At 50.2% G+C, this 17,371-nt stretch overlaps 7 protein-coding genes across 7 annotated transcripts; 2 read left to right on the top strand and 5 right to left on the bottom strand.

The window, feature by feature from the left end:
* Positions 1-1,025: 1,025 nt before the first annotated feature.
* On the top strand, positions 1,026-2,654 carry N7539_007895 (snoRNA-binding rRNA-processing protein UTP15; the record flags this gene model as incomplete). The annotated part of the gene is made up of 1 exon (XM_056937496.1): positions 1,026-2,654. The coding sequence occupies one exon, from the start codon at positions 1,026-1,028 to the stop codon at positions 2,652-2,654; it is 1,629 nt and encodes a 542-aa protein (XP_056787361.1).
* Positions 2,655-3,649: 995 nt separating this feature from the next.
* On the top strand, positions 3,650-6,283 carry N7539_007894 (SNF1 family serine/threonine-protein kinase; the record flags this gene model as incomplete). The annotated part of the gene is made up of 3 exons (XM_056937495.1): positions 3,650-4,065; positions 4,217-5,049; positions 5,124-6,283. The coding sequence occupies 3 exons, from the start codon at positions 3,650-3,652 to the stop codon at positions 6,281-6,283; spliced, it is 2,409 nt and encodes an 802-aa protein (XP_056787360.1).
* A 1,027-nt stretch (positions 6,284-7,310) lies between these two features.
* On the bottom strand, positions 7,311-7,613 carry N7539_007893 (uncharacterized protein; the record flags this gene model as incomplete). Its single annotated transcript, XM_056937494.1, has 1 exon — positions 7,311-7,613. One exon carries the CDS (start codon positions 7,611-7,613, stop codon positions 7,311-7,313), a length of 303 nt encoding a protein of 100 aa, XP_056787359.1.
* Positions 7,614-8,821: 1,208 nt separating this feature from the next.
* Positions 8,822-9,415, bottom strand: N7539_007892 (uncharacterized protein; the record flags this gene model as incomplete). Its single annotated transcript, XM_056937493.1, has 1 exon — positions 8,822-9,415. One exon carries the CDS (start codon positions 9,413-9,415, stop codon positions 8,822-8,824), a length of 594 nt encoding a protein of 197 aa, XP_056787358.1.
* A 1,188-nt stretch (positions 9,416-10,603) lies between these two features.
* On the bottom strand, positions 10,604-11,800 carry N7539_007891 (uncharacterized protein; the record flags this gene model as incomplete). Its single annotated transcript, XM_056937492.1, has 1 exon — positions 10,604-11,800. One exon carries the CDS (start codon positions 11,798-11,800, stop codon positions 10,604-10,606), a length of 1,197 nt encoding a protein of 398 aa, XP_056787357.1.
* Positions 11,801-14,464: 2,664 nt separating this feature from the next.
* On the bottom strand, positions 14,465-15,442 carry N7539_007890 (uncharacterized protein; the record flags this gene model as incomplete). The annotated part of the gene is made up of 1 exon (XM_056937491.1): positions 14,465-15,442. One exon carries the CDS (start codon positions 15,440-15,442, stop codon positions 14,465-14,467), a length of 978 nt encoding a protein of 325 aa, XP_056787356.1.
* A 1,107-nt stretch (positions 15,443-16,549) lies between these two features.
* On the bottom strand, positions 16,550-16,813 carry N7539_007889 (uncharacterized protein; the record flags this gene model as incomplete). Its single annotated transcript, XM_056937490.1, has 1 exon — positions 16,550-16,813. One exon carries the CDS (start codon positions 16,811-16,813, stop codon positions 16,550-16,552), a length of 264 nt encoding a protein of 87 aa, XP_056787355.1.
* Between the last annotated feature and the right edge of the window lie 558 nt (positions 16,814-17,371).

Below are 17,371 nucleotides of genomic sequence, written 5' to 3'. Positions count from 1 at the left end.
GTCCATGACGGAATATGATACAATGCTGGTGAGAAGTTCAATAACGAATTGCGACAGGGGATTGCTGTTGCCTACACTGGCGTTATGGTATATCCCCGCACGCTGGTTACAGAAAACAAGTAGTACGTAGCTCCATGCACTGCCAAGTTGTGATCGTGCTTCAAGACCCTGTTTCTCCGCCACATGTGGGGGTCCTACACGGAAAAAGTTCTTTTACATACGAAACACAATGAGATTTACAATTCAGATAGATATCATATTGAGCATCAAATGAGTATGATAAGAAAAACCTTAGTACTTAGTCCTACGAATATGGATATGTTTACGAATACGCCCATAGAGTACGTGAGTCAGTACGAGGCTTACAAGTAAGATTTCGACCCCATAGCCTATGAATGTAGAAGCTTGACCGCGCTTTTCTGCGCCCCATCAGTGTACCTCATTCCTGTGAATCGCATTGTACTACGACCGGGGACAATCTTCTAAATTTAGCCGAGAAAGTGAAAGAGCGGCGCGAAGATCTGGGAGGCAATCACGTTTACTATGGATGAATCTGGGTACTCACATTAAGATCGGAGGAATAGATAGCTCTGGTTGTATACTGTATGGTCGTGTTCGGCGTAGCTGGGGTGATCGATTGCATATGATAAATCGACTCTTATCATGGGCAAGTACCTAGCTGACAACTATCACTGCATTATCTCAATTTAATCAGGTGGGCACCATATTGGGTAGCAAACGCTGGTTGGGGGTCGGTTTCCACGTGCGCACCTACTGTACCTGAAAGAGTGCCTTGTGGCCTGACAGAGCTGGTTCGAGGAACCTTGACGCCTCAGGCCTCAAGATCCCTCGCCGCCATCCGCAAAGAGGTGCAAGTTTTTGGATCGGCAGAAAAAAAGATCCGCAAGCTTTTGTGACTGAACATCTTTGCGAGCCACAGGCGCTGATTGAAGGGTCTGTTACCAATTCACCACAGAGGAGCTGGATCATATTCGCTGTTCTGAGTACATCATTTGCCAATCATCATGGCGGCACCCGTCCTGCCTTTGCAGCAGGTGAAACTCGCCTCGCTGCCTTCTACTCGCCTGACTCCAGAACAGCAGTATTGGCGCACTTTCAAGAACCCTCTACTGATTCCCTCACCCGCCAATGGTCCTGTCAATCTCATCACACAACCTTCGGCGCCCTCATCATCTGCCGCTTTCCCCTCATTGACACAGCCTCCCGACGTCTTCACCGTGACCACCGGCGCGCGAGTGCAGATTTACTCCATCCGAACCCGAAAGCTTTTGCGAACGATCACTCGGTTTGATGATACTGTGCGAGGCACTGATGTGCGCCCCGATGGACGGATCTTTGTGGCGGGCGACGATACCGGAAAGGTGCAAGTCTTCGATGTGAACTCGCGCGCCATCTTGAAGACATGGACGGATCACAAGCAGCCTACCTGGGTCACAAAATTCTCTCCGAGTGACCCCACGACACTTCTGTCAGCGAGCGATGACCGCACGGTGCGACTGTGGAATCTAGCTTCAGACTCATGCGCGCGGACGTTCGTCGGTCACAGTGACTACGTCCGTAGTGGCTCATTCATGCCCGGCTCGATGGCCTCATCCGGACTCCTGGTCTCTGGCTCGTACGATCGAACCGTCCGTATCTGGGATCCCCGTGTTGAAGGCCGTGCTGCCATGACATTCAAGATGGCGGCTCCTATTGAGACAGTGCTTCCTATGCCGGCAGGCACCACAGTCCTGGCTGCCGCGGATAACAAGATCGGCGTTCTGGATATTGTGGCTGGAAAGCCATTGCATATCATCCAGAGCCACCAGAAGACTGTCACATCTCTCGCATTGGCTTCCAATGGAGAGCGTCTCATCAGTGGTGCGTTGGATGGCCACATGAAGGTCTTTGAAACGACGGGGTGGAACCCTGTTTCTGGCACTAAGTATCCATCCCCGATTCTCACTCTTAAGGTCATCACTTCTGGGATTGCCTACGAAGACCGCCACATCGCTGTTGGTATGCAGTCTGGACTGTTGTCAGTCAAGACTCGATTGTCTGGCCAGCAAAAGGTCAAGGAACGTGAACGTCAAAAGGAAATGCAGGCTCTGCTGGAGGGCAAGCTGGAGGAGCATGATCGCCAAGTTGCAAAGAAGCAGAAGCTTCGTGGATCAGGCTGGGAGAAGCGTCTCCGTGGACGAGACTTCACCGGTGAGGGAGTGGACATCATCATTGAAGGTCAGGACCGAAAGCGTCGTAAGAAGGAACAGCCCTGGGAGAATGACCTCCGCAAGGGACGCTATGCCGTTGCTCTCGATCAGGTCCTTTCCTCTACCGACAAGACCGCGCAGCTCACTCTCTTCACGGCGCTTCGACACCGTTCAGCGCTGCGTGCCTCCCTCAAGGATCGTGACGAAGTCACGCTGCAACCCGTCTTACACTGGATCTACAAGCATATCCGCGAGCCTCGCCTTGTGAATTTGTGTGTCGAGATCGCGATGAATCTCCTCGATATTTACTCGGGCAACCTCGGGCAGTCTGTGCAAATTGACAAGCAAGTGGAGCGTCTGCACAAACGAGTACGGGATGAAGTTGAGATGGCCCAGCACGCGTGCCAAACAAAAGGTATGCTGGACATGTTGAAGGTGACTTGATTGGAGCCTTCTACACGTGTTCAAGCTGGGTTGGAGTTTGTGCATATTAATGGCAGGTGTCTTACGGATTTGGAACGACCTTTTTTCTTCTTCTCTTTCTGTCGGTGTACATGGCGGGCCATCAAGCATTCTGTATATTGCATAGTACCCAAAAGTTGATCAATAGTCCACGAACTTTATGCGACTTTCGTATCATGCCTTCTGCTCTAGCCCTTGCGCCTTGTATTCAATGAACGTTTCAATGCCAGCTACTGAATGAGTCAGGGAGAGTCATACTACAAATCCGTGAAAGCATTCCGCGGCGACCCTAGAAATTTGCTTGCAACGAAGCGGATATGTACAAGACTTCAATATTCCAGTCACGGATCGAAGACGTCCACAGTGGGAAATGCCACTTGATCGGGCTGTAGATAGGGTTTCTGGAGGTACAGATGTGCATGTCCGGAGACCGAGTTTCCTCAGCCACTCCGGCATCCTACCATTCTTGGCTACCACCTACAAGTCACCACTTCACCTTCGCTTTCCCCACTGCAGAAAGATTCCGTTGCTCGAAACTAGCGACACTTTGGAACAAAAAACCATTTCAAGTTCTACTTGCGTTAGTTACACCGTCTCGTCCTGCTCAGCGCCAAACAGCACGTCATCTCATGATCCTGTCTGCCGAGTGACCACACGTGCGAATACCGAAGCAAACCCCCCCCATCTTTCCCCCCCTCTTATCCGCCCCGCTTCCACCTCCCCTCGGCCACCGAAGCAGCAGGAGAAAAAATAGAAAATCACACCAGCTCTCTAAGCTCCACCTTCGGCTCTACTGTGGGGAGGGTTCGAGACCGATTGATTGGCAATGCTCTGAAGAAAGGAGAGCAAAGATCGAGTTCGCCTACTCTGATTACATCGACACCGCAAAGGTCGACATCCACGGCACAGTCAGCACCTCAACCACTGGGCCGACCCAGAAATCAATCACGTCACGATAGCCTCGCCGGTACTTCACCATGGCCGCCGCCCTCAATGAGGAAGACCTGTCCGTCCCCCTAGCCCCCTCAGAAATTGATCAATCGCGAGACCGCAATCGGGAACGGGAACGGGAACGATCGAACAAGACGACAAGCTCGAATCCATCTGCGATGGCGATGCCTCCACCCTCGCGCCCGACCGGCCGCATGGATCCCACGACGCAGTCACCGGCTACCATGCGCGACATGCAGCGCCTCGATCAATACCAGACCGTCAAAATCCTGGGTGAAGGCTCGTTCGGCAAGGTCAAGCTTGCGATCCACCAACCCAGTGGACGACAGGTTGCGCTGAAGATCATCTCGAGACGCAAATTGCTATCCCGGGACATGGTTGGGCGGGTGGAACGAGAGATTCAGTATCTTCAATTATTGCGACACCCGCATATCATCAAATTGTGAGTTTGAGGAGCGCATTTTCCCCTGGTCATCACATCTTCATGACGTGATGGCCTGGATCATGGTTTTTATTTTCCTAGCCTCGCAACCAGATCACTGCCCTTTGGACTAGGCATATCTGACTGACGACCTGCCCCGCCTTTTCCATAGATACACCGTCATCGCAACCAAGACCGACATTGTCATGGTCCTTGAATATGCAGAGCGCGAATTGTTCGACTATCTTGTTCGGAAGGGAAAATGTGGTGACGACGAAGCCCGCAAGTTCTTCCAGCAAATTATCTGCGCCGTCGAGTATTGCCATCGACACAAGATTGTTCATCGAGACCTGAAGCCCGAGAATTTGCTCATTGACAGCAATAAGAGCGTGAAGATCGCGGATTTCGGACTGAGCAATATCATGACCGATGGCAATTTCTTGAAAACGAGTTGTGGTAGTCCGAACTACGCCGCGCCCGAGGTCATTTCTGGCAAGCTTTATGCCGGTCCTGAAGTAGATGTCTGGAGCTGTGGCGTGATTCTCTATGTACTGCTCGTCGGTCGCTTGCCCTTCGACGATGACTACATCCCCGCTCTCTTCAAGAAGATCGCTGCCGGCAACTTCCACATCCCTAGCTACATATCACCCGGGGCAGCCCGACTCATCCGGGCTATGCTTCAAGTTCATCCGGTTCACAGAATTACAATCCCTGAGATCCGACAAGATCCATGGTTCACCAAGAACTTGCCTGCATACCTGGAACCTCCACCAGAGGAGTTCATTGCAACTGATGTGGACCTGAGCAAGATCGACCCCCGAAAGGTAGGCTCGGGAAAGCCGGTGCCCGTGCAGCATAAGATACACCAGATCGCCGTCTCCAAGCTTGAACGGAGCATGGGATATGACCGGGAAGACATTGAAGATGCTTTACGCCATCCCGAGCCCAGTGCGATAAAGGATGCCTTTTCAATCGTCGTGGAAAATGAGATGATGCAGACCAACTGTGAGTTCTTATCTTGCTTAATAGACACCTTCGTGGTTTGAATCCTGAACTAACTAGGGTTTCGCCATTAATAGCGCCCACGGATGACACCTTGTTGGCCCAAAGTGTATCGCCGCAGCCAAAGGCAGCTGTTTTGGCCCCATCTCAGCGCCCTGCTGCAGTGCAACGAACCCAAAAGCAACCGGAGAGCGCTCCCGAAGACTCTCATGTTCCCCAACGTCAGCACCTAGAAGAACAGGCGCAGCAAACCGAGGACGGAGACGAATTCGAAGAGCCACGTCTCAGCCATGTTCGAATTCTACCGACAAGCTTGCCTTATGTTCATGACCAGCTGATGGAACAACGAGACCGAGAGCTTAGAGCTCGTCTCGAGGAACGAAGACGCGAAGCATCTCGCGCCGAGGACGACCGCTCCGGATCGGATCGCCATGAATTGACGCCGGAAGAACAAGCGGCCACAGCGCGCGCTTTGAAGCCTCACTCGCGCAGCATTGTTGATTTGGAGAAGCTCAAGTTTGAGCCGCCTATTGGCCATCCAATCACTCAGCAACCGAAGAAGTCTCGCAAATGGCAATTTGGAATTCGGTCACGGAATCAGCCATATGAAGCGATGTTGTACCTGTACCGCGCGATTGCTGCCCAAGGCGGCGTGTGGGACATCCAACCAGCCGATTCGGGCTCAGATGTCAGCACGGATTCACCAACCTTAGACAAACCAAAGCCCCTGCAAACCAAGTATCCCGAACTTCCGTCAGACTATTATATCCCCAAGGATCCCTGGTTCATTCGTGCCCGCCTACTGAAAGAAGGAGTGAAAGCCCCTGGCTCATCAACGAGCGTGTACAATAGTCGAAGCGACTTGGAGGAACTCCGTCGTCGGTTCCATATCTCCGGCATCTCCGCCCCCGTTGAAGACAAGGACTCGATCAAATCTCCCACTTCTGATAACGGCGGGTATTCTGCACCTTCGTCCGCCACACAGAATTCCGGGCTTCCTCCGATCTCGCATGGCGTCTGGGTGTTTGTCGACATTCAACTTTATCAGTTGGAAGAGAACAACTACATGGTGGATTTCAAGTGCGACGGATACCAAAATGTCATTCGACCTCAAGGCGACGCCGAGTGGCACCCGATCAGCAAGCGTTACCTCAACAAGGAGAAAGAGGTTACCAGTCCCTATCCGTTCCTCGACGTGGCATCTGATCTTGTGGCACAATTAGCTGTCGCGAGCTGAGTCCACCAAGTCTTTATACTGATTACCGCTGCTATCTGTTACAGTCGAGATGGCAGCCTTGGTGCACGGTCTATCATGCCACTTGTTCGTCTATAACTTTCTTTTGGCGCGTGCATAGACGTGAGTTGCATCAGCTTGTATATGAAATCTTGATTGCATTTGACGATTTCCATTTCCGAAGTGTTTGCCTTGGTTGACGAGCGAGCGAGTCTCTATTGGTTGTTTGGATTTTTGATTGTCACATTTCGTGATATCGCGTACTATGCCACTTTTTCCAGCTCATTATCTTTTACCCTGCATTCCACTATGTGAATGGATTCTCTGTTGTTTGATGTCTTCACTGAGGGGGCAAGAGAAATGTCTGAAACAATGTAGATTTATTGGAACTTGGCAAAGATCGCATCCTGGAAATGGCCCTTTTCTTGATGAGTTTCCAGGAGTTCCCGTGGGACCGAGCTCGTCGGGTGTAGTAAGGACGCCTCAGTCATGTGGCGTAAAGCAAGCATACTTAGTCTGGAGCCCATGGTTTCCGGCTGTCCTTCGGACATTTGGCATGAAGCCGAGAAGAACAATCGGCTCAGCACATCGGAGAATTATCCCTTCGAGGACCAACGCAAGAGGCCCTGATGGCACAGCTTGTCCTCATGTTTACCCAAATGCTCTGATGTACTTGTTCCGTCGCATTGCAGACTAATTGAACTCGATCGTCAGAGAAGAAAGACTGTTATCATACGAAAGTGACAGTTAATTTCTCAAGCGTCTCATCAACAGACCCAGAACTCCAAGTTACGAAGAATGCCGAATAAAAACAAGGAAGACAAGAAGCCTTTTCAATTTCCGTAACCAAACACCAGTATAGCTTTCATCTCGGCAAGACAACAGCCCAGTCCATGGACAGAATAATGATGTGTAATATTACAATAGTTGAATAGAAACAAGAGGCTCAGAAAGAAGAATGATCCACAAGACTCCCCTCGTCCATGAAAACCGCCTTCCCACAGAATGTGCTTGCCTCAAACCAAACAAATCAACTAACCTGAAGTTGCCGAAGGCACACAACAGCCTCATTCATAGCTCGACATACATCACGCGTCAACGTCCTCCTCACTTGGAGCTCGTGGCTCGCAAAGAGCAAAATCTGCCTGACTTTGTTGCATTTGAGGTAGAAGTAACTGTCACCTAATCCCTGATAATGGGCGATATCTTGGATGTGACGGTCGAGAATGCTGGCCATTGCCTCTGGGGGGATGAAGTAGGTGCCGTTGACCCATGCTGTGAGGCTGCCGATGAGCTCGTATCGGAGCTGGAGGAATTGGTCGAGGAGTTGCATTGTTATTGATATGGAGAGGATGGTGAGAAGAGGGAGTGATTCAGGAAATGAGTGTGAGATAGGCCTTTCTTTTTCTGGCTGAGCTTGGAGAGGCCTTTTTGGTCAGATGTTGGTGTTTGTGATTATCAGTCAGTGAGATCGTGGTGAGTCGCAGAGAAGAGTGTGCATTTGCAGAAAATGAGACTTGCATTGAAATTGTATACAATGAGGGTTTTATAGCCATTGAGGCTTGCCTAGTACGAAGAATTCGTCGACAAATTTCAGAATTTGTAAGTGTACTGCCGAGCCCTACTTTCTTTGAAGGACAATGGGGAGAGTCGGATATCTCAAATACCAAGATTACCCAATGAAAGAAAGTCCTTTGACCTAAAATTGGGATAATGGAGACAATAATTTGTCATTGTCCTATTTCGAGGATCCAGAAAATGAAGATCAGCACCGTCAAGTCTCGTCGCAATGCAGCGCGGTATGAGGCTCCGAAATGGTTGATGTGACCAGCGCTACACTTACCGGCAAGCCGAAGGAACAAAGACCCGGCGAAACATTCGGCTTCAGGTTCACTATCAGTAGATCAAGTCTCAACACAGTTACGTTTTGGTGTCGAATAGGTTTTTCTTACCATCAGCTTTGACTTTCGTTTCTGCATACGCTACATTTCCGCTGATCGTCAACGGGAATAGAAGGTCATCAGTAGAGTGATCCGTCAATGGGTTGTATGTCTGCGGCCATCAAGTCAGACCCCGTCTATGATGGAAAAGCTCTCAAGACCCCCCCGGGGTAATGTGTCTTTAATAATGTGAAGTAAGCAGCTGATCCATTTCAGGTCTACAAGCTCGTTTTGATCAACTGTGGACTTGGTGAAACTCAATATGATGAGCGATGATATTAATTGTTCTCCAAACTTAAAATCGTGTCCGTGTTACGAAATTACGACTCCGATATCTCTGATTATTATAGAGTTATGCGATACCCTGCGCGAATCCTCAACTAGAACATAAGCTGAAACGTGTTTATTTTCGGTAGTTGACTTCATGAGAAACCACAAATCACAAATGGAAGCACTACCATTGTGCTTTCGTAAAAGTTACTTCAAGAGAGACATCAGCACGAAGCCTCTCTTGACAGGTATCAATCTCAAGGACTGACGCACACAGAAGAGATTCAAATAAATCGGCGAGAAAGACAAACATCCCTCACGCCATGGATTCCTAATCCTCCTTGATGTATCGACGATTTCGTTGCGAGCCGTCATCCCTCAATTTTCTGACCGTACCACGTCCGGACACACGATTGCCTCTGGGCCGCGATCCCTGGCTTTGTCGGCGACTTCTTGAAGCGGATGCTTCTTCTCCAGCCCTGTCGTCCTCCGTTTGAGCACCAGCGGATTGACTTTTTGTATGCCGAGCCGAGGAAGAAGGTTTCTTTGGTTGGAGCGTATCCTCGTCGAAGGCCGGGATAATCTCAATGTCGGGAAATATGACATGAGCCGAGGAACCCCTTCTGGGACCTTGGGAATTGAGTGTCGTGCTGCCTAGAGCTTGCTGATCTTGCTGGTCACGCTCGGTCTCTAAAAGATACTGACGGATCCTTTGAATGAGATGACGAATGTCATCAAACGACTTGTCTGCTCCCACCTCTTCTTGAAGCCACTCGGGTACGGGCGCCGTGATTGTGCGCGAGTGGCGGCCGCGCTCTGGTAATCCAGTAGTTGAATCGGGCTCAGGGCTTTCTTCGTTTCTTCGACGAGTCTCTCGAAGGCGTAGGCGAAGCTCGAAACTTCGTACCTGGCCCCACATCTCCATTCGGTCCAGTGTCTGTAAAAGATGCTCACATTGGGTAAACGGCCACTCGGCAGCGCGGTAGCGACAGCGCTGGTAGTGTTTCCGACAGTACCAGATCCAGACAGAATCTGGGAAACATTTCGTTGCGAGCTTGTTTCGACCGAAAAAGTGGGATACCACTTTTCGGCAGCGGTATTCGTCCGAGCTGGGACCAGCCATGCATGGGATCACAAATTCACAGATTGGCTGGAACTGTGTAGTTGATTGTTCCTGGGCTGTTTTCTTGGGCTGATCTGAGGCCGAGAACAAGGCGAAGGAAAGCTCCTCGGAGCGAGTGCTGGGTTGGCCGTCGGTTATGGCACTTTGGGGGGGGGGCAAGAGCAGCTTGAGAATCGCAGGTGTGTGTGACCCAAGGGTAATCGTGGCTAGCGAGATCGGTGGTGCCGATTTCTGCGTCCTCAACGCCTGGCATTTGATTCTCCCAGGGGCGAGCCATTGTAGGTGCGCGGTCAGAATAGCTCGTTTCGGAAGTAAGACAGAGCGAGCGGAGAGTCGAGAGGAAAGGTTTGGTTGAAGAGACCCAGAGAGTCGAAGGCACTCAGAGGGCTGAAGGAAAACAGGGTGATGGAGGGAGACCGCTCAAAGGTGAGAAACAGGAAAGCCCAAGATAACAGTGCAGGTGTCGAAGATTGAAGTGAAGGGAAAGTGAAGTGAATGCTTTGTCAGATAGAGATGAGGGGTCTCTTCTGAGAGGTGAAGGAAACGGAATTTATGGACAGAGGGAGAGACGGAGAGAAAAGATGCCAGATTGAAGTTAGAGCTAGGTGATTTTATATTCTATTCAAATACACCATTCCTGTTCTGGCATTTGGTTATTATTCGTTGTGACCGTCGAATCTGCTCCAAGACACGAGTATCTTCCATGTGCCACGAAGAGAGCAAATATTCCACGAGTACCTCACGAGAAACCTCTTCCCAAGGTCAAATTTGGTGTTCAGCCCTGGCGGAAAGCACTTTGATAATACAGAGATTGGACACTATCATACAGATTCTGAGATATGGAATTGACACTCAAATTCCCAGACTCCTAGAACGAGAGGTTTAGCAACAGTTCAATTTTCAACTCTTCATTCGCACATATAGTGCTCTCGCAAAAACACAAAATGGACCAAAACTTGCGCCCCGTAGATCCCCATAAACAGAGTATCCTCAGAAATCAGTAATGTTTTCTTTTTGGTGACCCGCTTTTGATATGTCGTCCTCCGGCCCCTGAACAGCGCCGCGCATGACCAGTTGGCGTACATTTGTAACCGGTACTCCATGTTCAGCCTCGAGCTCCGTATCCTGGGTAGCGAGTTGCTGCTTCTGCACGCGTCGGCCCTTCGAGTGTCTCTCCTTCTGCACGGGCTCTTCCCCATAGAATGAGGCGATAATCTCGATATTCGGAAACTTGGGGCTTAGATAAGAATGTAGCTGATCCTCTCGAATTCGTTGAACAAGACGGCGGATATCAGCAAAGGACTTATTCGGGCCAACTTCTTGCTGGAGCCACTCTGGCACAGGTTCTGCGACAGTCGTTCGGTGCCGGCGGCCGGTTTTTGAAACCCTAGCTTTCTTAGGAGAAGAATCAGGGTCTTCTTGTTCCCGTTGGAGAGTCTCCCGATGATGCAGGCGAAGCTCAAAGCTTCGGACCTGACCCCAATTTTCCATCCGGTCCAGTGTCTGAAGCAGTAGGCTACACTGAGTGAGCGGCCATGAATCGGCGCGGTACATGGCTCGCCGGTAGTGTTTGCGACAGTACCACACCCAGACGGAATCGGGAAACTTCTTCGTGGACAACTTGTTTCGGCCGAAGATGTGGGAGACCACCTTGCGAAAATGTAGCCCATCCGAGCTGGGACCGGCTTGGCATGGACTGATGAATTCGCAGGTAGGGTGGAATTCATCAGGCTGCTGGGATTCGTGATCTTGACCAGGAGGGCGCGTATCGCGAGTCTCTTTCGTAGGAGGAGCCCACGGAAAGTGCGTATCACCGGGAAAGACAGTCATGGGAGGGCGAGGAGAGAGCAAGTGCGTAGTTGGAGCTTTGTCAGAGACTCGTGAGCTAAGAGAACTCCAGAGACCGGCGTGTTCTCCGTGGAGGGTGAGCGAGCTGACGGGAGGCAGGGAAAATTGGGCTTCAACTTGACTTGAGATGGCAGAGGAAAGGGCACCACAGTCGCTGGAATTGGAGTGATCTGGGCATGACTCCGTGTGATGAGACCGCAAAGGTGGGCTTTCAGTTGGCTCTTCTCGATCACGTTGACCCTGGCTGGACCATGGATATTGAATGTTACCAAGTTCAGACATTCCGTCTGCTGGATCCTCCGCGCCGGTGAGCTGGTTTGACATGCTATTGCGAGACATTTTGAACACAAATGCGGGTAGTGCAGAGAGGAAGTTTAAAAGTGCCGGGGGGAGATCAAGTCGACGACAGAGATTTGTGATATGAAAAAGACAAGGCGAGCTAAAAGGCAGGTTGAGGGCAATGAGAAGAGAGAGTCACGAGAAGGTGAAGTAACGTGAACAGCGCCCGGAACAAATGGAATTGGAAGCAGAGTACGCAGGTCTAAGATAAGATAAAGAGACACTAAAGTGACGGGGGTGACGGTCAGTCAAAAAGAGAATAAAGAGAGAGATGAGACCAAAATCAGAGATGGAAGGAATCAGAATGACACAGAAAGTGACACCCTTCATGTTTTTCAAAACTGTTTGTCATTAGTTCTGATTCGCACAACAGTTACAAGATCCTGGCATCTTCACGTTCTAGTCAGACCGACGAGGTTCTCTGGAAATAGCCTCAAAGATTCCATTACAAGGTGATTTGATGTGTTAAGCCCAATGAATCAACTCAGAGAAGAGAGCCCAGCGCGGTTATTGTGAGACCATCTGATGCATCCCAGGGGCCAAGAGAAGCGTCAGGCTTTCTGTTCAAAGTTTGATACCTCGGTATCAGCAGGCCCGTTTGGTTCTCTTGAATTACCTTGCGCATATCTGTGACTGTTCTGGCAAATATACTATGCATGCGAGAACAAAAACACATTTGGAACTCAGTGCCGAGGAGCTGTCTGCGAGGTTTCCATCCAAGTGAACTAAATATTTCAAGCGAATTTCATCCAAGTCAGCTCACAGACCCTGAGAAGCACTTGCAAGAATCTGGATGATTAAACGAGCTATACGGAGAGAAAATTGTAAACGAACTGGAAGGTCATTCAATTTATGGCAAATGAAAGCCACAGGCACTGTGACATATGTTTTTGACAGCAGAACCTCTGATATTTATAATGCTTGCTGAGCGACGCGTTGAAGTTCCCACCATTTATCGCAAAAAGAATCTCAGGAGAAACAACACACATGAAGGATGGATTACTGTATCCATAAAAGACGGGAATTCATGGATTTTATTTCAAGGCTCATGATAACCCTTTCACATAAATGTGATTCACGTTCCTGGGGACCCAAAATCAAGCGTTCACCCTTTCGATGTGTAACGGCAGCTCGCGATATCCTACATCTTGCTTTTGACCTGGGCCCCTGTTGACGGCGAGATTGGCTTCTGATAGTTGAAACTGCTTCCTCCGATCCGGTGTTGCTCCCTAAACTCGCGGTATTCTGTTTCTTCGATCACTGTTCCGTTGAGTGTCTCTTTTTCAGCTGAAAATTATCATCAATGGACGATAGGATGATTTCGATATCTGAATATCTGGTAGCAGAATGGAACCGTTCACGATAGGTCATGACACCAGTCACTTTATTGGCACGCTGAGATTTGGAAGCTGAGTTGCTCATAGTCCGCTGTACCTGCTCCGCTTGTTGCATATCACAAAGAAGGTCGGAATTAACTTGATGTCTAGAAATTCAATAGCAGACTGGAACCCTTCACGATAGGCCGTGACACGAGATGACTTGTCGATTCTTGTCGAGGAATTTGACTGGCCTAGGGTCCGTCACGCCTGCTGCCCTTCTTGAATTTCATGTAAATATACGTGCATTCTCTGAGTGAGCCGGCGGATCCTCGTCAAAAGACTTATCCTCGCCTAGCTCCTGCTGCAACCATGCAGGGACAGGTGATGTAGCAGCTCGAAGGTGAGAGCGGCCACCCTCTGAAGATCCAGAAGGCACAGATGTCAGGGTACCACTGTCCACAGGGCGCACTTCTCGGGTACGAAGACGAAGTTCAAAACTCTGAATGCCCCCCCCCCTCCCCAAATTTTCATCCGCGCCAGTGTTTGAAGGAGCAGCTCACACTGTGTGAATGGCCATCTATCAGCGCGGTAGAATGAGCGCTGATAGTGTTAAGAATGTTGAGTAGGCCATGGATGCTGCAAGTTGTGAGAGTCATGGAAGTCCTGACCTCGGAGTCTTTGGATCAGGTAACTTCAGAAGCTGGTGGCGGGAGATGGTCAAAGTCGAAAGGAGGGTTCGAGATAGGCTTTGATATTTGATAAGCGAAGTGAAGTAGGCGTAGGGGATAGTGAAGCGGAGGGAAGAGGAGTGATGACGAAACGTTGAAGTTAAGTAGAAGGCGAAATGGGTGTGATGAAATAAATTGCTGAGTAGAATGGACTAGAGACTAAGAGAAGGAAGAATCACAGGTGAGAGATTCATCTCTCTTTGGTTGACTGCACCCTCCGCTTACTTATATATGTTCTCACGTCCCAAGACGTTCAGGATCTTCCAGGTGCTACGTGTAAACAGTATCGTATTCCTCGCAAGGAAGAATTCATGTGAGACCTCCTGGGTGGTTCATATAAGCTCTCTATATCTGTGCCGAGCGAGAATACGGTGCATCGTCAATTACATTCTGGCTTGGGGCACTTTAGATCTGCAGTCGATCAGATAGTCAAAAGGCACGGATAAAATATCTACAAAAGGCTGGAGGACAGTGCACATAATAAGAGGCATCAAGAGTTCCAGATTGGTATTATGCTAGCCACTAACTAGTACCAGGGATACAACATCCCAAGGTCCCCTCTTCTCACAAGCCCACCTCATCCTCTCTGCCCTTCGTAGCCCCACACCTGGCGATGGCTACTCAGCTTCTTCGCTGACGTCTCGAGTTTCCGTGGCCTGGCTCTCAGTCGATTCCTCGACAAAGAAGGTCGGAATTAACTCAACGTCCGGAAACCTAACAGCAGACTGAAAACGTTCACGATAGGCCGTGACACGACTTTCCTTGTTGACACGCTGCGTTTGGGAAGCTGTGTTCCTCGAGCTCCGCTGCACCTGTTCTGCTTGCTGAACTCCACGTAGATATCCGTGGATTCTCTGGACGAGCCGGCGGATCTCGTCAAAGGACTTATGGTCGCCAAGCTCCTGCTGTAGCCAGCCTGGTACAGGTGCCGGAGCAGCTCGAGGATGGCGGCGACCACTTCCAATGGGGGCGGGCGTCGGGGTCTCACCGTCCACACGGCGCACTTCCCGGGCACGAAGACGAAGTTCGAAGCTTTGAACCCCTCCCCAACTTTCCATTCTCGCCAGAGTCTGGAGTAGCAGCTCGCACTGCGTAAATGGCCATTTATCAGCGCGGTAGAGTGAGCGCTGATAATGCTTTCGACAGTAGTAGATCCAGACGGAGTCTGGGATCTTCTGCGTCGATGATTTGTTTCGGCCAAAGATGTGCGAGACTACTTTCCGGTAGTACTTGACTCCGTCTGGGCTGGGAACAAGCGAACATTGGCCTGAGAACTTGCAAGATGGTGTGAACTCTGGAGGGGCAGAAGTATGTTGAGCTGTAGTTGGCTCCAGATTGTTCTGCTGTTCGTTTAGGGAGAGGGGCACAGGCTCGTCGGCGTGAGAGGCTTCATCGTTGGTGAGGTAATCCGCAGAGGGCGAGATATTGGAAGTATGGACCAGGGAAGACTGTGAAGCAAGCGTCGTTGTGTTGTCTGGCTCTCTGGGCACATGGTGACTGTGTGTGGACCAAGGGTACTGAGGGCCCTCGAGGTCAGAGATTCCGACCTGGGAGTCATCCACCCCAGGTAGTTGACTGGAGTTTCGAGAAGACATCACAAGACGCAAGTGTGTGAGGATTCGAGTTGAGTTGAAGTGAGGTTGGAGAGATAGTGAGTGGGCGGATGAAGTGAGACTGGTGTGAAGATAACCAGGAGAATGAAAAGCTAGAAAGCTAAGAGACTTGAATGAAACACACGGTCGAAAAAGGGAGAGAGGGATGTGGGAGAGAGGAAGAGAGGGAGAAGAAGGATTCAAAGTGAGAGATGCTGGCTATTCAAGTCCTGCGCGAGGAGGCCTTTCCATTTTGGGTAATTGTTTGCTACAAGTTATGTTCCTCGCAGCCTAGTGAGTGCTAGGCACTTCCATGTGCCACGACTCAGCAGTGCCGGAAGGTTCTACCACGATCAGTCCTTAACACAAATAGTCAAAATAGTTAGCTCGAATGTTTGGCCAACACCCTGCACAGTGACTTTATGAACAATTCAATCACTGTTCTTTCCGAGAGAAACAAAAACAGCGGTCATCAGGTACCGAGATCTTCTCATCATCCTAGAATGCGAGGACGAGGCTTTCCTTGCTGCCCTCAATCTCGAAGAGTGCGAGGTCCTTGATCCTACAGGATTATTGCGTTTGGACTGGATTGAGTAATCCTCTTCTTCAACTATCGAATAGAATCCTGCAAAACTCTCAAAGAATAGAATTGTTCGAGAAATGGTTTCAGTGGCTATCTGTACAAAGTTCGCATAGTTTTCTCCTGGGTTGTCAAAGCAACCCGTGAATAAAATGCTCGTCGATCAAGCAAGTGAGATTCGAAAATACGCTTGTGTTTCTGTAGCACAGGCAGTGATTTTGAGAGAAATAGATTAGAACCAAACGCAGATGGATCGACATTCGATGATACACGCGGCTCTAAGTCTTTTCGATGAGGCGCGCCTCTCCTTTTCTCTGTAGTCATGTCCTCAGACAGGCTAGGAACGGCCAGTTCGTCTGTTTGCACGTCGTCTGGTCAAAGGTGTATCCGCTGTTTGAGGCCCATTTGCCGCAAAAGTTGGAATCGATGCGATGTCCGGGAGTCTGAAAGCCGCGGTGGATTGCTCAAGGTTGTCGCTTTGGGTGCTTTGGAGATCACGAGTCAGATTGTTCCCAGTGTGCAATGATTGTTCATGCAATGGTTGCGCTTGCTGCATCTGCGCCAGGTGATCCCGAATTCGGCTGATCAGGTTCCCGAATCTCGTTAAACGACTTTCCTCGGCCGATTTCACGTTGTAACCACGCCGGTGATGGTCCGGCCTGGACCCTAGGCCGGCGTCTACCCGATTCCCGAATATCAGATCGGCCCGCTTCAGCTAGCTCTCCACGAACTCGTAAGGCCTCGCGTCGTCGGAGTCGCAGCTCGAAACTTTGTACGCGGCCCCATTGATCCATTCTGTCCAGTGTTTGTAACAACAAATCGCACTGAACAAATGGCCACTCTGCTGCGCGGTATCTGGCGCGTTGGTAATGCTTTCTGCAGTCCCAGACCCAGACTGAGTCTGGGAACTGCAGTGTCGAACGCCGATTACGGCCGAATACATGCGAGACGACCTTCCGGTAGTACCGTCCACTGGGGCTAGTGCTGGCCATACACGGGTTTGTTAACTCGCAGACAGGACGGAAGTCTGATGGGGGCTCAGCGTGGCTTCCGGGGTGCTGTGCTGGCTGAATCTGCTAAAAGTTGGCGTTGAACCAGTTGGAATCGACTAAGCTTTAAGGAGAAAGAGACTGGTTTAGCTCGTAGAATATCCACTCGGCTGAATGGAATCGTGGCTCTGGGTGTTGATGGTACTAAGCTCTGTGGCTTCAGCCTCAAGATTCCGTAGCACCCCGGGTTGAGACATACTGACTACTTAACAAGCAGTATGTCTGGGTACACTGGCCGAGAGACTGAGGAGACCCCCTAGTCAGAGTAGCCAACGGCGAAAGTGAGGAGAGGAGCGTGTCGAG

The sequence above is a fragment of the Penicillium diatomitis genome, assembly GCF_028827545.1.
Source record: "Penicillium diatomitis strain IBT 30728 chromosome Unknown utg000011l_segment0_segment0, whole genome shotgun sequence".
Classification (NCBI taxonomy): Eukaryota; Fungi; Ascomycota; class Eurotiomycetes; order Eurotiales; family Aspergillaceae; genus Penicillium; species Penicillium diatomitis.
This window is presented reverse-complemented; position numbering and strand designations above follow the sequence as displayed.